The following is a 19,647-nucleotide window of genomic DNA, read 5'->3' on the forward strand; positions in this document are numbered from 1 at the left end:
TTTAAATTAACTAAATAACAGTATCTTGTAATTTTTTAATAAATTTATTCATTTATTTTTGGCTGCATTGGGTCTTCGTTGCTGTGTGCAGGCTTTCTTTAGTTGCAGCAAGCAGGGGCTACTCTTTGTTGTGGTGCACAGGCTTCTCATTGCGGTGGCTTCTCTTGTTGTGGAGCATGGGCTCTAGGCGCACGGGCTTCAGTAGTTGTGGCACACGGGCTTAGTTGCTCCGTGGCATGTGGGATCTTCCCGGACCAGGGCTCGAACCCGTGTCCCCTGCCTTGGCAGGCGGATTCTTAACCACTGCGCCACCAGGGAAGCCCCATGAAATGTAATTTTAAAAATCAGAGGGCTTCCCTGGTGGCGCAGTGGTTGAGAGTCTGCCTGCCAAGGCAGGGGACACGGGTTCGATCCCTGGTCTGGGAAGACCCCACATGCCTTGGAGCAGCTAGGCCTGTGCGCCACAGCTACTGAGCCTGTGCTCTGGAGCCCGCAGGCCACAACTACTGGGCCCACTCCCCACAGCTGCTGAAGCCCGCACGCCTATAGCCCGCGCTCTGAAGCAGGAGAGGATACCACAGTGAGAAGCCCGCGCACAGCAACGAGGAGTGGCCCCCACTCGCCACAACTGGACAAAGCTGCGCGCATCAACGAAGACCCAGTGCAGCCAAAAATAAATAAAATAAATAATTTTTTTTAAAAAATCAGAATTTTTTTTCTGCTGCGGTGTAACCTGAAGTCAAGGTTCAAAAGACAGTTTATGCATAATTGGTTTTTGTTCAATGTCTAGAACTGATATGTAGAATTTTGCTCAGGCCAAACTAAGGAATCAAAGTATTCTAAGTTGCTTTAAAAATGAAACAAACTATAGATCAAACTATGTATCATAGATGTGTGAAGTAGAACTAACAGAAAGAGCATTTGGGAGTAGGGAGAACTTGTCTTGAAAAGTGAGGTTTTTCCTTGCTGACTGGCAAGTAGCAACAGGTCCTGCAGTTAGTAAATACAACCACAAACTACAAACTTAATACAACGAACCCTTTGAGCCACGGCTACGCATACTGTTAGTGATAACTGGTGCCGTTAGCATCACCTTCCAGCCTGAAGGATGCCGTGTAAGCTGGACAACTTCCTTTGGCTGCAATTATGTTTTATGGAAGCTGATATGTAAAATCACACAAGTATTACCTTCATGGAGATGGAACGGGAATAAAAATTTTTAAATATATAGATTACCTTTGGATCTATAGGGAATTCAACTTTACGGCCACCCTGAAAAGAAAAATAACATAATAAGAAAAGCGGTTTGTCACTGATAACGTTACCATTTTCTATTACCCACAGCAGCCTGCGGTAAGCCATGGAACTGCAGAGCAACCACATTCCTGTTTGTTTAATCAATGTTGAGACAGTTCTAAAATTACCAAAAATGCAGGGAAGATATGAGGAAGACTGTCTAAAGCAGAGTCTCACAGAGGCGGTCTATAAGCTGAATCTGTACGGTAGCTGTGCTTTTTAACCAAATAAGTGTTAGGGGTTTTTTTGTTTGTTTAACTCAGTAAACTTCTCAAAAAAAAATGCATATTTCTCACTTACCTTAAAAAGCAGTCCTAAGATCTGACATCTCTGGACCCAAACTCTCACAGGCAGCAACCTTCACCTTCTGCACTTATTAATTGGGCTCACCCTCCAGCCAGGATACAGGCTCCAGTTTGCCTGTCTCCACCTCTTCCGCAGTTCAACTCCCTGCCAGCCTACTCACGCCTATTTGCTGCCTGGCCCCGGAGGCATTTGATTTTGCAACCGCTGGCTTACAAAACTGTTGAAGTTCCCTCAAGTTCACAATATGATCTGAAGGACTTTTGAAATAACCAGGTAAACTGTTAGATAAATTTAAAACATCCCAAAGGATGGGTCTATGGGGGTTGCTATACTTTTATAATAAAAATGTTTTTTTAATCTAAAAATCTTACTAAAAATAAACCATAGAAGAGGTATCTCATACAAATATTAAATAGGGTAAAAGTTAAAATCAGCAATGGGAAATTAAGAAGGATATTTTTCACCTATATGTTTAAAAGCCTTAAAAAGAGTACAGCCAAAGATGCTCAAATACAGCAAATGACCTGTAATTATAAAGGAATGTGGCTGATTTTATCAACAAACCAGGGCTCATACAGGCAAGTAAGTACGCTTTTCAAAAGTAATCCTTTTTGAATGCTGTGAACTTCACAGTTCTGCTGTTTATCATTAAAAACTGCCTTCAACCCACTACTGAGCATGTACCCTGAGAAAACCATAACTCAGAAAGATACATGTAGTATGGGGTGGTGGTGGTGGGATGAATTGGGAGATTGGGATTGACATATATACACTAATTTGTATAAAATAGATAACTAATAAGAACCTGCTGTACAAAAAAAATAAAATTTACTTACGTAAAAAAAAAAAAAAAAAAAAAAAAAAAGATACATGTACCACAAATGTTCACTGCAGCACTATTTACAATAGCCAGGACATGGAAACAACCTAAATGTCCGTCGACAGACAAATGGATAAAGAAGATGTGGCACATATGTACAATGGAATATTACTCAGCCATAAAAAGGAATGAAACTGAGATATGTGTAGTGAGGTGGATGGACCTAGAGTCTGTCATACAGAGTGAAGTAAGTCAGAAAGAGAAAAACAAATACCGTATGCTAATGCATATATATGGAATCTAGAAAAATGGTACTGATGAACCTAGTGGTAGGGCAGGAATAAAGATGCAGACATTGAGAATGGACTTGAGGACACAGCGGGGAAGGGTAAATTGGGACCAACTTAGACAGTAGCACTGACATATATATACACTACCAAATGTAAAATGGATGGCTGGTGGGAAGCTGCTGCATAGCACGGGGAGATCAGCTCGGTGCTTTGTGACCACCTAGAGGGGTGGGATAGGGACGGTGGGAGGGAGACGCAAGAGGGAGGGGATATGGGGATATGTGTGTGCATACAGCTGATTCATTTTGTTGTATGGCAGAAACTAACACAACGTTGTGAAGCAATTATACTCCAATAAAGATGTATTAAAAAAAAACTGTCTTCAAAACCTGAGGCGATTCTTTCATACATTCATAAAACTAACAAAACTCTGTTCTTTGAAAATGGATTTAACTTTAGAAAAAAGCCCAACATTATTTGCATGAAGACCAGCAGACATCTAGGTAATTAAACGACAAGCTTTGGCAGGAGGGGTAAAATTAAGATAAAAAAATTATCTTCCTGCCTTTCTAATTTGTCTCAAACTGCCTCAGAAGACAATCACAAAGTGGAATTTCGAGAACACGTCTGTAACAGGAGCCTCACTCATGCGGTAGGTTTTTAGTGAGCACCTACTACAATGCAGCTCAACATGGGGTCAAAAACAGGTGCAGCCTGGATCCTCCCAAGGCTTAGAGTCTTGCAGATGAAACAGACAAAGAACAAGGCAAAATACAGGGGAAGGAAGCACAGGCCCTTTCTAAGGCAAAAGCTTTGGAGAACAACACTCATTCCGACATCCAGCTCCAGGGCCCCCAAAGCTGCCGCCCAGCCTGGCCTCCTGTCACTACAACTGGCTGGTCCGCAGCAAGCCCCGTCCTTGCCCAGCTCCGCCCTGGATCATGCAGTGTACTGACATTTCCATCTAAATTAATCCTGCTTCGTTTATAAGACCCTCTTGAATTATCGTGAAGCTCTCCCAATTATCCCCCTTCTCTTTTCTACACACCTACAAGTTGGACTTTATCTGTCCATCCTCCTGTTTTTCCACAAAGGTTTAATTCTTCACTTTCTCATTTCTGCTCTGGGCTGAGCTTTGCACACACATCAGCGGCTCTGCAAGGCCGAAAACACCTTGAAGGCCAAGGCCATGGGCTTATCCACATTTTTTCATCTGTAGCATCTAGCAAGTTAACCTTTCTATTATTTCTATCTAGCAATAGGTCCCATCTTCTACATATTTGTTTTTAAAAAGTCTATTGCTTTAAAGTCACATCCCATGAATTATCAAAGTTAAGCAAAGAATTACTGATTCTAAGAACACATCGTTGGATTCCATCTTTACCATTTTCAGAGGCCGCATGGATCCAATGTACGCCTCCTCTGTGTCCCAGAAGGATAAGTCAGGGTATTCACCAGGTTCCAGGATAAAAGGGACACCCTGAAATCCAGGCTCTTCGTAAATCAGCCATCTAAATAAGTACCAAGGAAGGAAGAAACAGAGACAATTCATCATTTCTGTCAGTGGGACACAACACCCCACTGATGAGAGAGGAACAGAACAGGAGAGGATGTAGATCTGGATGATGTACAGTTACACTTAGGTAACAGAGCAACATTAAACTCAAGGAGGAATAAGACATTATATGCACCTCTTCTTGAGCTTTTACTAGTCTCCTTGGCTTGGCTGTCTTTGTCCACTTATTTTACTTTCTACTATGAACTGCTTCAAAGTGTAAATGTCTCTATTACTTCCAAGTAATAAAAGTAGTTATCTTTTGCACTATGTGTGTTTAGAGAGGCTCTACCCAGGAGATCTCAAATGTTTTAAAAGGTTACATCTCATTTGTAACCAAAGAATAGGATGTTCCACCTAATCATTTTTCACAGTCAAAAATTAATAACATCTAGCAAAAGAGCTTACAAGGAATGCCACTCAGAATTCTACGTAATCCTCACAACAATGCTATTGGGAAAAAATACTATTGTCCCCATTTTACAGGTGAGGTTAAGTAAATTGCCCAGGGTCACACAGCTACAAGTACCAAATGCAGGGCTGATCCTAGCTGACTCCGAAGCCAAGCTCTCAATCATTCTTTGACAGCAATGCTTCTCTTTCCAGAGTGCACTGAATGTAATTTCACAATGACTCAAGGTCATCGCTGTGAGCATGACTCAATGCACGGTGATGTCTGTGGGGCTTTTGAAAGTCTAAGGCTGCCTGTTCCCAGGCCCAAAGCTTTTTGAGTTCTTGGACGCGATTTTTATGGCTTTTCAATAGCACACCCTTCTATCAGACTTGTCAGCTGTCACTTCTGCTGTGGTCAGGAAATCAGAAGCCTCACCCTCCTCTTTGTAAACAAATAAGGAATTCTTGGTGATCACTTACACTCGACAATTCTTTATTAGTCTTGCTAAAGCATCCTAGTTGGGGTAATGTGACCATGTTTCCCAGAATACTGAACCAAGAAGAGGATGGCTGTAAAGGCAATCTTTTACCAGCAAAATGATTCTGAGTCTCCCCTCTTTGTTTTTCTCTTGTTCACAATTCTGGCCCAAGGGCATATTTTTGGTGATGGTTTTTGTTAAAGATTCCCCTGGATAAATCAGTAACTTCGTTCGACTAATTATACAGTTTTATAATCAAAATCCCACTGAAGACCTGTCAACATACACACACGCACACACACACACACACACACACGAATGCTGAGAGGCTGTGTGTGGTGTATGGGTGCGGGATCAAGACTAATCCACAGGGTTAGAAGTCAGGATAATAGTTACAAGGACAACCAGGAGAAGGCAGGAATGAGGGGGAGCTTCTAAGATGCTGGTTATGTACTATTTCTTGATCTGAATGATGGTTACACTTTGAAAATTCACTCAGTTTACACATGTATGATTTGTTGTGTACCTTTTAATACAAATGTTATATATACTTCAATAAAAAATTAAGGGAAAAAAGAGACATCTTTTAAATATCACTGCAATATCCCTAAACCACAAGAAAGCAGAAGCTAAAAGTGGGGTCCTCTAAACCTCCTTTTGTTTAAAGCGTGACAGTTAAGGATGCATTACATCTTTTTTGGAGCTCAAAGCTCTCACAGGCACACCACACACTGATGCCCGAGCTAAATAATGGCAGCTTGTCATGAATTGTGGTATTTGGCTAACTAGCCAAGGGCCTTGAAGTCTGACTCTTCACAAGTAAACAGGATGAATTTTTCACAAACACAATGGACAGCTCATAAACCAGTGATTCTCTGAGACTCTGACATGATGCTTACTGAAGTACCCTTTCATTAAGTCTTTAGTTTGAGTTCCGAGGGTATGTATTCATCTGATACTAAATACCTCACTTTCCTTGAAGCACATGGTTTAGTCACAATAACATTCATAGAAGGAAGGTAATTTGGGGCAAAGGGTAATTTATCAAAAAACTGAACACATAAACTGGCACACTTGAAAAGACTGCTGTTCTGAGGATCCCTCCTCAGTCAGTGAGTGCTAAGGGCCTCCTGGGTAACTGAAACAGACATTTATGAATGTTGGGTGGACTTTGGAATTTGAAAACTCATATACAGAGTGTGATCCTTTTCCCCTAAATTCTATTCCAACAAGATACATTATTCACGAGGTGCTCAAGAGAGGAGGAAACTACCTTCAGGCAGTGTTATTTCATTTTCTAAAGGTATTCTTTTATTTTCCCATGTACTCAGGTAACGAGCTTTTGCCTATATTATGAATAAACAGTATGACTATAAAGAACTTTTTAAAAAATAACAAAAGTATACATACAAATGAATATTGCTGAACTAATAACAATGGCCATCCATTCATTAAAAACATTTGCATAATTACTTTCAGAAATACCCTTTGAGTCAGACAAGAAAAATTGGTCTTATCTTGTTCACTGTTCTTAAACAAACAAAAAAACAGTATTTCTGGCTGGATCCTAAGTCTTATTCTCCAGACATGGCTGCACATGAATGTTGGCTACGTACAGAAACCAACGGGGTACTCAAAAGATTAAGTATGAACGTGCCAACTTTGACGTTATTCAAAGGAGGGTGAGCTCTGAATCTCAAGCGGGGAAATATGCCTTCACAATGGGGAGATGTGGGAAGCACCAATTTAACCAAGCAACCAAACTTGGGATCATTAATGAGAAGCAGGCTGGCGTGTACCACAAGTTGTGATACAGCATGAATATACATCACTACCTATAGGAAGTAGCAACCTTGTCAAAACTCTTCAATCTGCATCTGATCATACCTGCAGACCTAACCACCTGTATACAGAAAATTCAGGTGACAGAAGAACGAGTTAAATGATAACATGAGGAAACACTCAGAAAATCCAGAATGTAGCACATTCTCTAAGCAGCTGATCTAAATTCTTCAAAAAGTCAGTGGCTGGGACTTCCCTGGTGGCGCAGTGGTTAAGAATCCTCCTGCCAATGCAGGGGACACGGGTTTGATCCCTGGTCCGGGAAGATCCCACATGCAGCGGAGCAACTAGGCCCATGCGCCACAACTACTGAGCCTGTGCTCTAGAGCCTGCGAGCCACAACTACTGAGCCCGTGAGCCACATCTACTGAAGCCCACATGCTACAACTACTGAGCCTGAGTGCTGCACCTACTGAAGCCCGCGCGCCTAGAGCCCATGCTCCGCAACAAGAGAACCCACCGCAATGAGAAGCCCGCTCACCGCAAGGAAGAGTAGCCCCCACTCACCGCAACCGGAGAAAGCCTGCACACAGCAACAAAGACCCAACGCAGGAGATTGGTTCAAGATGGCGGAGTAGAAGGACGTGCTCTCACTCCCTCTTGCATGAACACCAGAATCACAACTAACTGCTGAACAATCATTGACAGGAAGACACTGGAACTCACCCAAAAAAGATACTCCACATCCAAAGACAAAGGAGAAGCCACAGTGAGATGGTAGGAGGGGCACAATCACAGCAAAATCAAATCCCATAACTGCTGGGTGGGTGACTGACAGACTGGCGAACACTTATACCACAGAAGTCCACCCACTGGAGTGAAGGTTCTGAGCCCCACGTCAGGCTTCCAAACCTGGGCGTCTGGCAACGGGAGGAGGAATTCCTAGAGAATCAGACTTTGAAGGCTAGCAGGATATGACTGCAGGACTTCGGCAGGACTGGGGGAAACAGAGACTCCACTCTTGGAGGGCACACACAGAGTAGTGTGTGCATCGGGACCCAGGGGAAGGGTCAGTGACCCCATAGGAGACTGAAACAGACCTACCTGGTAGTGTTGGAGGGTCTCCTGCAGAGGTAGGGGGCAGCTGTGGCTCAGCAAGGGACAAGGACACTGGCAGCAGAAGTTCTGGGAAGTACTCCTTGGCGTCAGCCCTCCCAGAGTCCACCATTAGCCCCATCAAAGAGCCCGGGTAGGCTCCAGTGTTGGGTCGCTTCAGGCCAAACAACCAACAGGGAGGGAACGCAGCCCCACGCATCAGCAGTCAAGCGAATTAAAGTTTTACTGAGCTCTGCCCACCAGAGCAACAGCCAGCTGTACCCATCACCAGTCCCTCCCATCAGGAAACTTGCACTAGCCTCTTAGACAGCCTCATCCACCAGAGGGCAGACAACAGAAGCAAGAAGAACTACAATCCTGCAGCCTGTGGAACAAAAACCACATTCACAGAAAGACAGACAAGATGAAAAGGCAGAGGGCTATGTACCAGATGAAGGAACAAGATAAAACCCCAGAAAAACAACTAAATGAAGTGGAGATAGGCAACCTTCCAGAAAAAGAATTCAGAATAATGATAGTGAAGATGATGCAGGACCTTGGAAAAAGAAGGGAGGCAAAGATCGAGAAGATGCAAGAAATGTTTCACAAAGATCTAGAAGAATTAAAGAACAAACAAACAGAGATGAACAATACAATGACTGAAATGAAAAATACACTAGAAGGAATCAATAGCAGAATAACTGAGGCAGAAGAACGGATAAGTGACCTGAAGACAGAATGGTGGAATTCACTGTTGCAGAACAGAAGAAAGAAAAAAGAATGAAAAGAAATGAAGACAGCCTAAGAGACCTCTGGGACAACATTAAATGCAACGAACATTCACATTATAGGGGTCCCAGAAGGAGAAGAGAGAGAGAAAGGACCAGAGAAAATATTTGAAGAGATTATAGTCGAAAACTTGCCTAACATGGGAAAGGAAATAGCCACCCAAGTCAAGGAAGCGCAGAGAGTCCCATACAGGATAAACCGAAACATGCTGAGACACACAGTAATCAAACTGGCAAAAATGAAAGACAAGAAAAAATTATTGAAAGCAGCAAGGGAAAAACAACAAATAACACACAAGGGAACTCCCATAAGATTAACAGCTGATTTCTCAGCAGAAACTCTACAAGCCAGAAGGGAGTGGCATGATATACTTAAAGTGATGAAAGGGAAGAACCTACAACCAAGATGACTCTACCCAGCAAGGATCTCATTCATATTTGACGGAGAAATCAAAACCTTTACAGACAAGCAAAAGCTAAGAGAATTCAGCACCACCAAACCAGCTCTACAACAGATGCTAAAGGAACTTCTCTAAGTGGGAAACACAAGAGAAGAAAAGGACCTACAAAAACAAACCCAAAACAATTAAGAAAATGGTCACAGGAACATACATATTGATAATTACCTTAAATGTGAATGGATTAAATGCTCCAACCAAAAGACACAGGCTTGCTGAATGGATACAAAAACAAGACCCATATATATGCTGTCTACAAGAGACCCACTTCAGACCCAGGGACACATTCAGACTGAAAGTGAGGGGATGGAAAAAGATATTCCATGCAAATGGAAATCAAAAGAAAGCTGGAGTAACAGTACTCATATTAAATAAAATAGACTAAAATAAAGGATGTTAAAAGAGACAAGGAAGGACACTATATAATGATCAAGGGATCAATCCAAGAAGAAGATATAACAATTATAAATATATATGCACCCAACATAGGAGCAGCTCAATACATAAGGCAACTGCTAACAGCTATAAAAGAGAAAATCGACAGTAACACAATAATAGTGGGGGACTTTAACACCTCACTTACACCAATGGACAGATCATTCAAACAGAAAATTAATAAGGAAACACAAGCTTTAAATGACACAATAGACCAGATAGATTTAACTGATATAGGACATTCCATCCAAAAACAGCAGATTACACTTTCTTCTCAAGTGCACATGGAACATTCTTCAGGATAGATCACATCTTGGGCCACAGATCAAGCCTCAGTAAATTTAAGAAAACTGAAATCATATCAAGCATCTTTTCTTACCACAATGCTATGAGATTAGAAATCAATTACAGGGGAAAAAAATGTAAAAAACACAAACACAGGGAGGCTAAACAATGTGTTACTAAATAACCAAGAGATCACTGAAGAAATTAAAGAGGAAATAAAAAATACCTAGAGACAAATGACAATGAAAACACGACAATCCAAAACCTATGGGATGCAGCAAAAGCAGTTCTAAGAGGGAAGTTTATAGCTGTACAAGCCTACCTCAAGAAACAAGAAAAATCTCAAATAAACAACCTAACCTTACACCTAAAGGAAATAGAGGAAGAAGAACAAACAAAACCCAAAGTTAGCAGAAGGAAAGAAATCATAAAGATCAGAGCAGAAATAAATGAAATAGAAACAAGGAAAACAATAGCAAAGATCAATAAAACTAAAAGCTGATTCTTTGAGAAGATAAACAAAATTGATAAACCATTAGCAAGACTCACCAAGAAAAAGAGGGAGAGGGCTCAAATCAATAAAATTAGAAATGAAAAAGGAGAAGTTACAACAGACACCGCAGAAATACAAAGCATCCTAAGAGACTACTGCAAGCAACTCTATGCCGATAAAATGGACAACCTGGAAGAAATGGACAAATTCTTAGAGAGGTATAACCTTCCAAGACTGAACCAGGAAGAAATAGAAAATGTGAACAAACCAATCACAAGTAATGAAATTGAAATTGATTAAAAATCTTCCAACAAACAAAAGTCCAGGACCAGATGGCTTCACGGGTGAATTCTATCAAACATTTAGAGAAGAGCTAACACCCATCCTTCTCAACCTCTTCCAAAAAATGCAGAGGAAGGAACACTCCCAAACTCATTCTATGAGGCCACCATCACCCTGATACCAAAACCAGACAAAGCTACTACAAAAAAAGAAAATTACAGACCAATATCACTGATGAATATAGATGCAAAAATCATCAACAAAATCCAACAACACATTAAAAGGATCATACACCATGATCAAGTGGGATTTATCCCAGGGATGCAAGGATTCTTCAATATATGCAAATTAATCAATGTGCTACACCATATTAACAAATTGAAGAATAAAAACCATATGATCATCTCAATAGATGCAGAAGAAGCTTTTGACAAAATTCAACACCCATTTATAATAAAAACTCTCCAGAAAGTGGGCATAGAGGGAACCTACCTCAACATAATAAAGGCCATATATGACAAACCCACAGCAAACATCATTCTCAATGGTGAAAAACTGAAAGCATTTCCTCTAAGATCAGGAACAAGACAAGGATATCCACTCTCACCACTATTATTCAACGTAGTTTTGGAAGTCCTAGCCATGGGAATCAGAGAAAAAAAATAAAAGGAATACAAATTGGAAAAGAAGTAGTAAAACTGTCACTGTTTGCAGATGAAAGGATACTATACATAGAGAATCCTAAAGATGCCACCAGAAAACTACTAGAGCTAATCAATGAATTTGGTAAAGTTGCAGGATACAAAATTAATGCACAGAAATCTCTTGCATTCCTATACACTAATGATGAAAAATCTGAAAGAGAAATTAAGGAAACACTCCCATTTACCACTGCAACAAAAAGAATAAAATACCTAGGAATAAACCTACCTAGGGAGACAAAAGACCTGTATGCAGAAAACTATAAGACACTGATGAAAAAATTTAAAGATGATACCAGCAGATGGAGAGATATACCATGTTTTTGGATTGGAAGAATCAATATTGTGAAAATGATTATACTACCCAAAGCAATCTACAGATTCGATGCAATCCATATCAAATTACCAATGGCATTTTTTACAGAATGAGAACAAAAAATCTTAAAATTTGTATGGAGACACAAAAGACCCCGAATAGCCAAAGCAGTCTTGAGGGAAAAAAACGGAGCTGGAGGAATCAGACTCCCTGACTTCAGACTATAATACAAAGCTACAGTACTCAAGAAAATATGGTACTGGCACAGAAACAGAAATATAGATCAATGCAACAAGACAGAAAGCCCAGAGATAAACCCACGCACCTATGGTCAACTAATCTATGACAAAGGAGGCAAGGATATACAATGGAGAAAAGACAGTCTCTTCAATAAGTGGTGCTGGGAAAACTGGACAGCTACATGTAAAGGAATGAAATTAGAACACTCCCTAACACCATACACAAAAATAAATTCAAAATGGATTAGAGACCTAAATATAAGACCGGACACTATAAAACTCTTAGAGGAAAATATAGGAAGAACACTCTTTGACATAAATCACAGCAAGATCTTTTTTGATCCACCTCCTAGAGTAATGGAAATAAAAACAAAAATAAACAAATGGGACCTAATAAAACTTAAAAGCTTTTGCACAGCAAAGGAAACCATAAACAAGACGAAAAGACAACCCTCAGAATGGGAGAAAATATTTGCAAACGAATCAATGGACAAAGGATTAATCTCCAAAATATATAAACAGCTCATGCAGCTCAATATTAAAAAAAAACAAACAACCCAATCCAAAAATGGGCAGAAGACCTAAATAGACATTTCTCCAAAGAAGACATACAGATGGCCAAGAAGCACATGAAAAGCTGCTCAATATCACTAATCATTAGAGAAATGCAAATCAAAACTACAATGAAGGGCTTCCCTGGTGGCGCAGTGGTTGAGAATCTGCCTGCCAATGCAGGGGACATGGGTTCGAGCCCTGGTCTGGGAAGATCCCACATGCTGCGGAGCAACTAGGCCCGTGAGCCACAATTGCTGAGCCTGCGCGTCTGGAGCCTGTGCTCCGCAACAAGAGAGGCTGCGATAGTGAGAGGCCCGTGCACCGCGATGAAGAGTGGCTCCCACTTGCCGCAACTAGAGAAAGCCCTCACACAGAAACGAAGACCCAACACAGCCATAAAATAAAAATAAATAAATAAATAAATAAGCAAATATGGTTTAAAAAAATATATTAAAAAAAAAATAGAATTACCATATGACCCAGCAATCCCACTACTGGGCATATACCCAGAGAAAACCACAATTCAAAAAGACACATGCACCCCAATGTTCATTGCAGCACTATTTACAATAGCCAGGACATGGAAGCAACCTAAATGCCCATCGACAGACAAATGGATAAAGAAGATGTGGTACATATATACAATGGAGTATTACTCAGCCATGAAAAGGAACGAAATTGGGTCATTTGTAGAGATGTGGATGGATCTAGAGACTGTCATACAGAGTGAAGTAAGTCAGAAAGAGAAAAACAAATATTGTATATTAACACATATATGGGGAACCTAGAAAAATGGTACAGATGAACTGGTTTGCAGGGCAGAAATAGAGACAGAGATGTAGAGAACAAACGTATGGACACCAAGGGGGGAAAGTGGCAGGGGGTGGTGGTGGGATGAATTGGGAGATTGGGATTGACATGTGTACACTGATGTGTATAAAATGGATGACTAATAAGAACCTGCTGTATAAAAAAATTAATTAATTAATTTAAAAAAATTATCACAATGGGGATGCTAGTTTCCACTTAAGATGGAGAAAGCTGAGAAGAGTGTTATCCTAACAAGAAGAAAAAGCTGGATAAAGCAGAAGATTACAAAATTTCTTGAACCCATCAGAGAGCTGAAATCTAAGAAAAGGTCATGTCTACAAGTAGGGATGTATATGAGCACAGGTCCACCTGGGTCAAGGCAGAGAGGAAGATGGGGCTCCCATCCAAGTGGGCCTTCTTTCAATAGATGACAAGTCAACTGAAGGTACAAAATTGAGCCACACCTAAAATGTTAACCTAAAAGCTACTTTCAGAGGATTAATATTCGGAGCTTGACTGAATTCATTAGTCATAATTTTTACGTGTGGTTATAGAACATATAAAACTTTTAAACAATTCTAAAGAAAAGATCAATTCTTTATAGCTTTCTTTCAATGCAAAACATTTCTAGAGGCTAAGAGTCCTGTGAATAAAGTCCTATTTAAAAAAAAAAAAAAGACCCAATGCAGCCAAAAAATAAATTTAAAACAAACAAAAAGAGTAAGTACAGATATACTCATCAATATGGGTAATCTTAGAAACAATGTAGAGAAAAAGGAACAAGCCACACGGAAGTTTGATAACATATTTATAAAGTTCAAAAGCAAGCACAACTAAAACAGTGCAGGGACAGATACTATAGGATGAAACTATAAAATAAGGGAATGAGAAAAACACAAAATTTTAGAGAGGGTCACACACGTAGAGAAGTCAGGGGGATGGGAGCAGGTGGGCTATGCCAGGTCCTGCGGCAGCATTGGTAACGGTGAGGTTCTCAGTTGGGTGATGGGCACGTGGGGGCTTGATTACTAGGCTTTGTAATTCACATATACATATATTCTTATATATCAAATATTTCATAACAGCACTGATCAAAGAATATGTGGCTATTAAAAAATGTCCCTTGACTTCAGAACACCTGCATTCCAGTACCTGTTCTGCTGATGACTAATCCTAACAACTAATCCAACTTGAGAAAGTGACCAAAACCTGTCTTCCTTGGTTAAATGATGGTGTTGGAACAGATGCTCATAATGCTCCCTTTGAAGTTCTAAAATTCCTTAGCTTTGTTTATTAGAAATATACTCAAAAAAAGATGCACCCTCACCTCTACAAGGATGGGTACTAGGATTAGCCAGCTGCTTTAAACAAAGGTTTAAAAACAAATCACACACAACAGAATCTGAAAGGAAAAGTGAGTTAGAAATGTCTCACTTTCCCAAATAAGAAACTGACGAGTAGTACTCTTAATTTGTGTATGCGTAGCAAAACCTAATCCAGAGTGAACAGGCCCTGAAATAAATCTCCTAATGGAATCTAAACAAGTGCTGTGCCCCCCTACACCACCCCCAGCAAAGTCTTCTCTTACACCAGTTCAGGGGACTGCTGCACCAACAGAAGCAACATGAGCTTGGGTATACCTGTTATCAGCTGAATTCTCCCAACCCACTGAGATTCTCCTTGGAGGTCTGTAAAAGTACTACTGACTTGGTCCCAAGAAGACCAAGTTCAATGACCCCAAACTCTGAGCTGACATCCAAGGCAGCTTTCTATTATCCTAATGGAAATAAAGAACCAGGGGAAAAAAAAAAAAAAAGTCTACTGCCATGCAAGCCCATCAAAACTTGTAAAACATTACTGGTTTGTAACTACCACCTATAAAACTAGGTTAAACTTACTGTCAAGGTTAAGAAACTTTAAGTGTAGCTCATTATGCTTCCACATAGCCCAAGCCTGAGTCATGAAACCTTCCAGAAATGGAGATTAAAATATTATGGCAGACGCCTATTTCATTCTTCTAAGGAAAGTGATATTTCTCAACATTAAATGCTTTGAGAAAAAAGATGTAGAGATCTCTGATGTGAAAAAAGTAAAAGGCAGCAAGAGATGAAGACACTTGTTTTGTTTAGATTCCTCCTTTTCTTACCAATCACTAGATACAAAAGTGCCCGAAGCTCAGATGCCTTTTCTGCTCTTTACACCCACTCCCCGTGAGATCCTGTCTAGCACCGGGTTCCGTGCTGATGACTCCTGATTTTATCTCCAGCCTCACCCCAACCCCAAGTTCCAGTGTCATGCATTCAGTCACCTTCCTGACCTCTTACCTGAATGTGCAGTTGGCATCTCCAACTTAACCTCACAAACTGAACTCCTGGATTTCATTCTCCCTCCTAGTTTTCTCCATTCCGGTAAATGCTGGGGTCCCAAACCCTGTACATTCCTCAGTCCCTCACACCCCACATAAAATCTGTCAGCACATGTTGGTTCTGTCTTCAAAATGTATCCAGAATCTGACCATTTTTCACCACTACTATCATGCCAAGTCACCAAAACCTCTTGCCTATGTAAATGCAGTGACCTCCTAACTGGTTTCTTTGCTTCCATTCTTACCTCTTTACAATCTATTTTTACACAGCAGCTAGAGTGATCCTCCTAAAACACAAGTTAGATCAAAATCCTCCAATGAGTTCTCACGTCACTTGGAGCCACCTAAAATCCCTCCCAAGTCCTTCAGGGTCTGACAGGACACGAGGCCTCTCTCCCATCACTGGTCCTCCTAGCTCACTCCACTGCAGCCAGACCTCCGACCTGTTGCCCAAACATCCCCTGGAGGGCTTTGCAAATGCTGGGCTTCCTGCCTAGGACACTCCCCTGCTCAGCCTCCCTCAGATGTCCCACAGCTGACTCCCTCACTTCCTCAGGTCTCTGCTTAAAGGTCACCAGGGACCTTCCCGACCACTCTCTAAAGTAGCACTTCCACTGTCCCTCTCCATAATTTATGTTTCTTGTAGTATTTACCTTCGGACTCATTACATATGTATTATCTTACGCATATTCCATTAATAAAATCTCTGGAGCAGTCTCTGAATATATAATATTTATAAATTATATATATAACCACTGAATATATTATGAATTGATTAGAAAATATACACAAAGAGAAAATTTGAAAAGAAGATTTTAAATAATATATAAAGAAGCTTTGGTGTTTTTTCCTGCATCTCAGGGGATGTCTGTCACATGCCCTGGGCTGTGCACTCCACTGCAGAAGCCACAAGCTTCAGTTCTGCAACCTGCACTTTCTAGCCTAATTTCTCCTCTGAGATATTCCCATTTCCTTCAAAATACCCTTGCAATTTCCTGTGATTTTTGAAACCAACATTCTGGGCGCTTTGGAAAGCATTGTGTGAAAATGTTAGAGGAAGTAGCATGCATGTTGGCCTCCATCCCACCTGAAGTATCAGGGGCACACATGCTTTAATTACCTCCTTTGAATTACCCTGAAGGTATAATCTGCAACTCAGCTTTGAATGAATCAGGTTCCTTTGCAATAAGGAAATCCCCACATTAAAAATGCAGTTTTTGGACTTCCCTGGTGGTGCAGTAGTTAAGAATCCGCCTGCCAATGCAGGGGACATGGGTTTGATCCCTGGTCCGGGAAGATCCCACATGCCACAGAGCAACAAAGCCCGTGCGCCACAACTACTGAGCCTGCGCTCTAGAGCCCATGAGCCACAACTACTGAGCCCACGTGCCTACAGCCCATGCTCCGTAACAAGACAAGCCACCACAACGAGAAGCCTGAACACCACAACAAAGAGTAGCCCCTACTCACTGCAACTAGAGAAAGCCCATGCGCAGCAACGAAGACCCAAATGCAGCCAAAAATAAATTAATTATTTTCAAAAATGCAGTTTTCTCGCTGCACTTCCTCCAAGAAATCATCATTGTTTATAAGAGAGCTGAATCATAAGAACACAGGTTACACAGTAACCAAAAATATCAGATTTTTATGTGCCTTATCAAAAAAATAATAAAACCTCGTAGTCAATAATTACTTAACAGGACAACAAATCAGACACAGAGTATCTTAAGTCCTCTTTTTACACTCAAAAAAGGGCTTCATTAAAATTGTATTGGGAATAAAATACTCACGTGCCCCAATGTACTTTAATGGAACAAGTCTTCTGCATCATACCAAACCCCTGCATTTCTTCAGTATCATCAAAGTAGGAATTTAGAAGTCCTAACCCTTCTGGTTCAGTAAATAAGTCAATCTGACTAACTCTGTAATCCTAAAAAAAAAAAAGAAAAATGAAAACACGTATACATGTATAATAGTACACCATGTATTAAACTCTACAGTAAGCTCATTATTCTTCTTTTCAAATAATTGAAAGAAGCTTTAAACATACACATAGATTGCACAGATCACCTGCCACTTTATCCCTTTCCTGTTTTCACCCATGACTTAATAATATATGATCTTTCACGGCAGACACATTGGTTTAGTCATATATCTCAGTGTTACATTCAAGTAAAGATCACCAGAAGTGTATTTTAGAGTTTTGGAACATAGTTATTTCTCTCATCCTCACAGAAAAAAAAAAAAAAAAAACTGCTTCGCTTTCCTTGGTAACATGAGTTTTAGTTCCTTTGCTCTCCTGTGACCGTCCACGTCCAGAGATACTGGTTTATAGAGTGGTTGCACTTGGAATCTTCCTCAGCTGTTTTGTGCCCATAAGCCCCCTGCGGTAACTCTCCTTGACTATGATGTCGGCTTGGTCTAAGTCATAAAGGCAAAGGCACACGTTTATGGTGATTTAAATCTCTACACTTTGGTCACTATTCCATGCACTGCATGTCCATCAAACACTCTACAAAAGGCCTCCCTTGGCTGAGTGCCTGAGCCCTGATCGAATGTTTTTTGAACCTCTTCTGTGTTGCAGAGCGAGGTGAACTGAGGTACAGAAAAAATGGTAACACTTGGGTCAGTTTAGGGGCAGCTCTTTCAAACATTAACAAAAGGAACAAATTTAGTGAACTGAAAAGGTGACCCCCTTGAATATACGTCGTGACTTATGTTTATGTGTCAAGAAACCATAAACACAATCTGTAAAAAGTTACAATTCATCACATATTAGGAGCCATAAAAGTATTCCTTCTCTTTAACATGACACCATTCAGAAAAACTTACCCCAAGGAAATAAATCAGAAAATGTATACATTATTAAATGCACAAAAACGTTCATGCAGTATTATTTAAGGTAAGTTTTTCCCTAAGTCCCACAGTAAGAAGAAAGGTAAAATAAATGATAGCGTATCGTATCAATGGAATATGATGCTCAGTTAAACCCCAAACCATGTAATAACATGAAAAGCATTAATTCACCTTACGTCTGCTATTATCAGGGGAAACAGGAGGCCTCTTTACCAATGTGCTTCATTTCCCTTAGCCCACCTTCCTGGATCCCTAAATCCCCACCCCACCAGATCCTAGTATCTCCCCCAGTTGCAAATCATTGAGAGATGTTACAAATGGGAGTGTAACCTTCAGGAAAGTAGTATGAAGAGAGAAAAAAAGGATTGAGAATCACAGTTCTAAAGGAAAACAACACTGTACCTGTATTATGATTACAACTATAGAAAAAGCAGATTATAACATGGCCAAGAAAGAGTAGAGAATTCAGAAAAATGAAGGGAGGACACTTCATGAGAGATGGGATTTTGGATGATAGTTTAAAATATTGTTTTATTACCAATATTATTTGAGTAATAAATAAAAACTGCAGGAAAATTATCCCACTATGACATTTTAAAATGGTGTTTCTCATGTCTTACATAAGGTTCATCACATTATGTACTTAAAACTAGTACGAGATAAATCGTTTAGGATACCAATATTACCATCTAAGTCGCTCAGAAATGTTGACCCAGGAAACAGGTGATATTTTCCTCCGTCAAAAGCTGTTAGTCATTCTTACTCATTCTCATTTTGGAACATGGCTTTTTTCCCTATTGCACCCCAACACCCATGTCTAGTACACAAGTGGAGTTTTTTCACTTGGAAGATACCTTTTACGTTTTTAAAAGGTAAAGAATCATCAAATCCCAAGAACCATGAAGAACTGATACAAGTTCCTCAACAACGAATAAGGGACCAAGAAATTTTTACCCAATCCATAAAGTGGCCTTAAATACCTATTTTTCTAAAAACCCACATGAAACACCAGAGTTGATCAACTGAATTATCTTTGGATTATTTATTT

At 40.3% G+C, this 19,647-nt stretch overlaps 1 protein-coding gene across 2 annotated transcripts in view; it reads right to left on the reverse strand.

Annotated features, from left to right (window-relative positions):
• Positions 1-19,647, reverse strand: part of CRYBG1 (crystallin beta-gamma domain containing 1) — a 232,880-nt gene that overhangs the window by 25,882 nt on the left and 187,351 nt on the right. For both annotated transcript variants that reach the window (XM_028168717.2, XM_057527737.1), the window contains exons 8-10: positions 17,534-17,673; positions 4,097-4,223; positions 1,237-1,272 (exon numbers count right to left, since the gene is read on the reverse strand). In XM_028168717.2, the coding sequence (XP_028024518.2) occupies positions 1,237-1,272; positions 4,097-4,223; positions 17,534-17,673 (303 nt within the window). The remainder of the gene's footprint in view (positions 1-1,236; positions 1,273-4,096; positions 4,224-17,533; positions 17,674-19,647) is intronic.

The sequence above is a fragment of the Balaenoptera acutorostrata genome, chromosome 14, assembly GCF_949987535.1.
Source record: "Balaenoptera acutorostrata chromosome 14, mBalAcu1.1, whole genome shotgun sequence".
NCBI classification, from domain to species: domain Eukaryota; kingdom Metazoa; phylum Chordata; class Mammalia; order Artiodactyla; family Balaenopteridae; genus Balaenoptera; species Balaenoptera acutorostrata.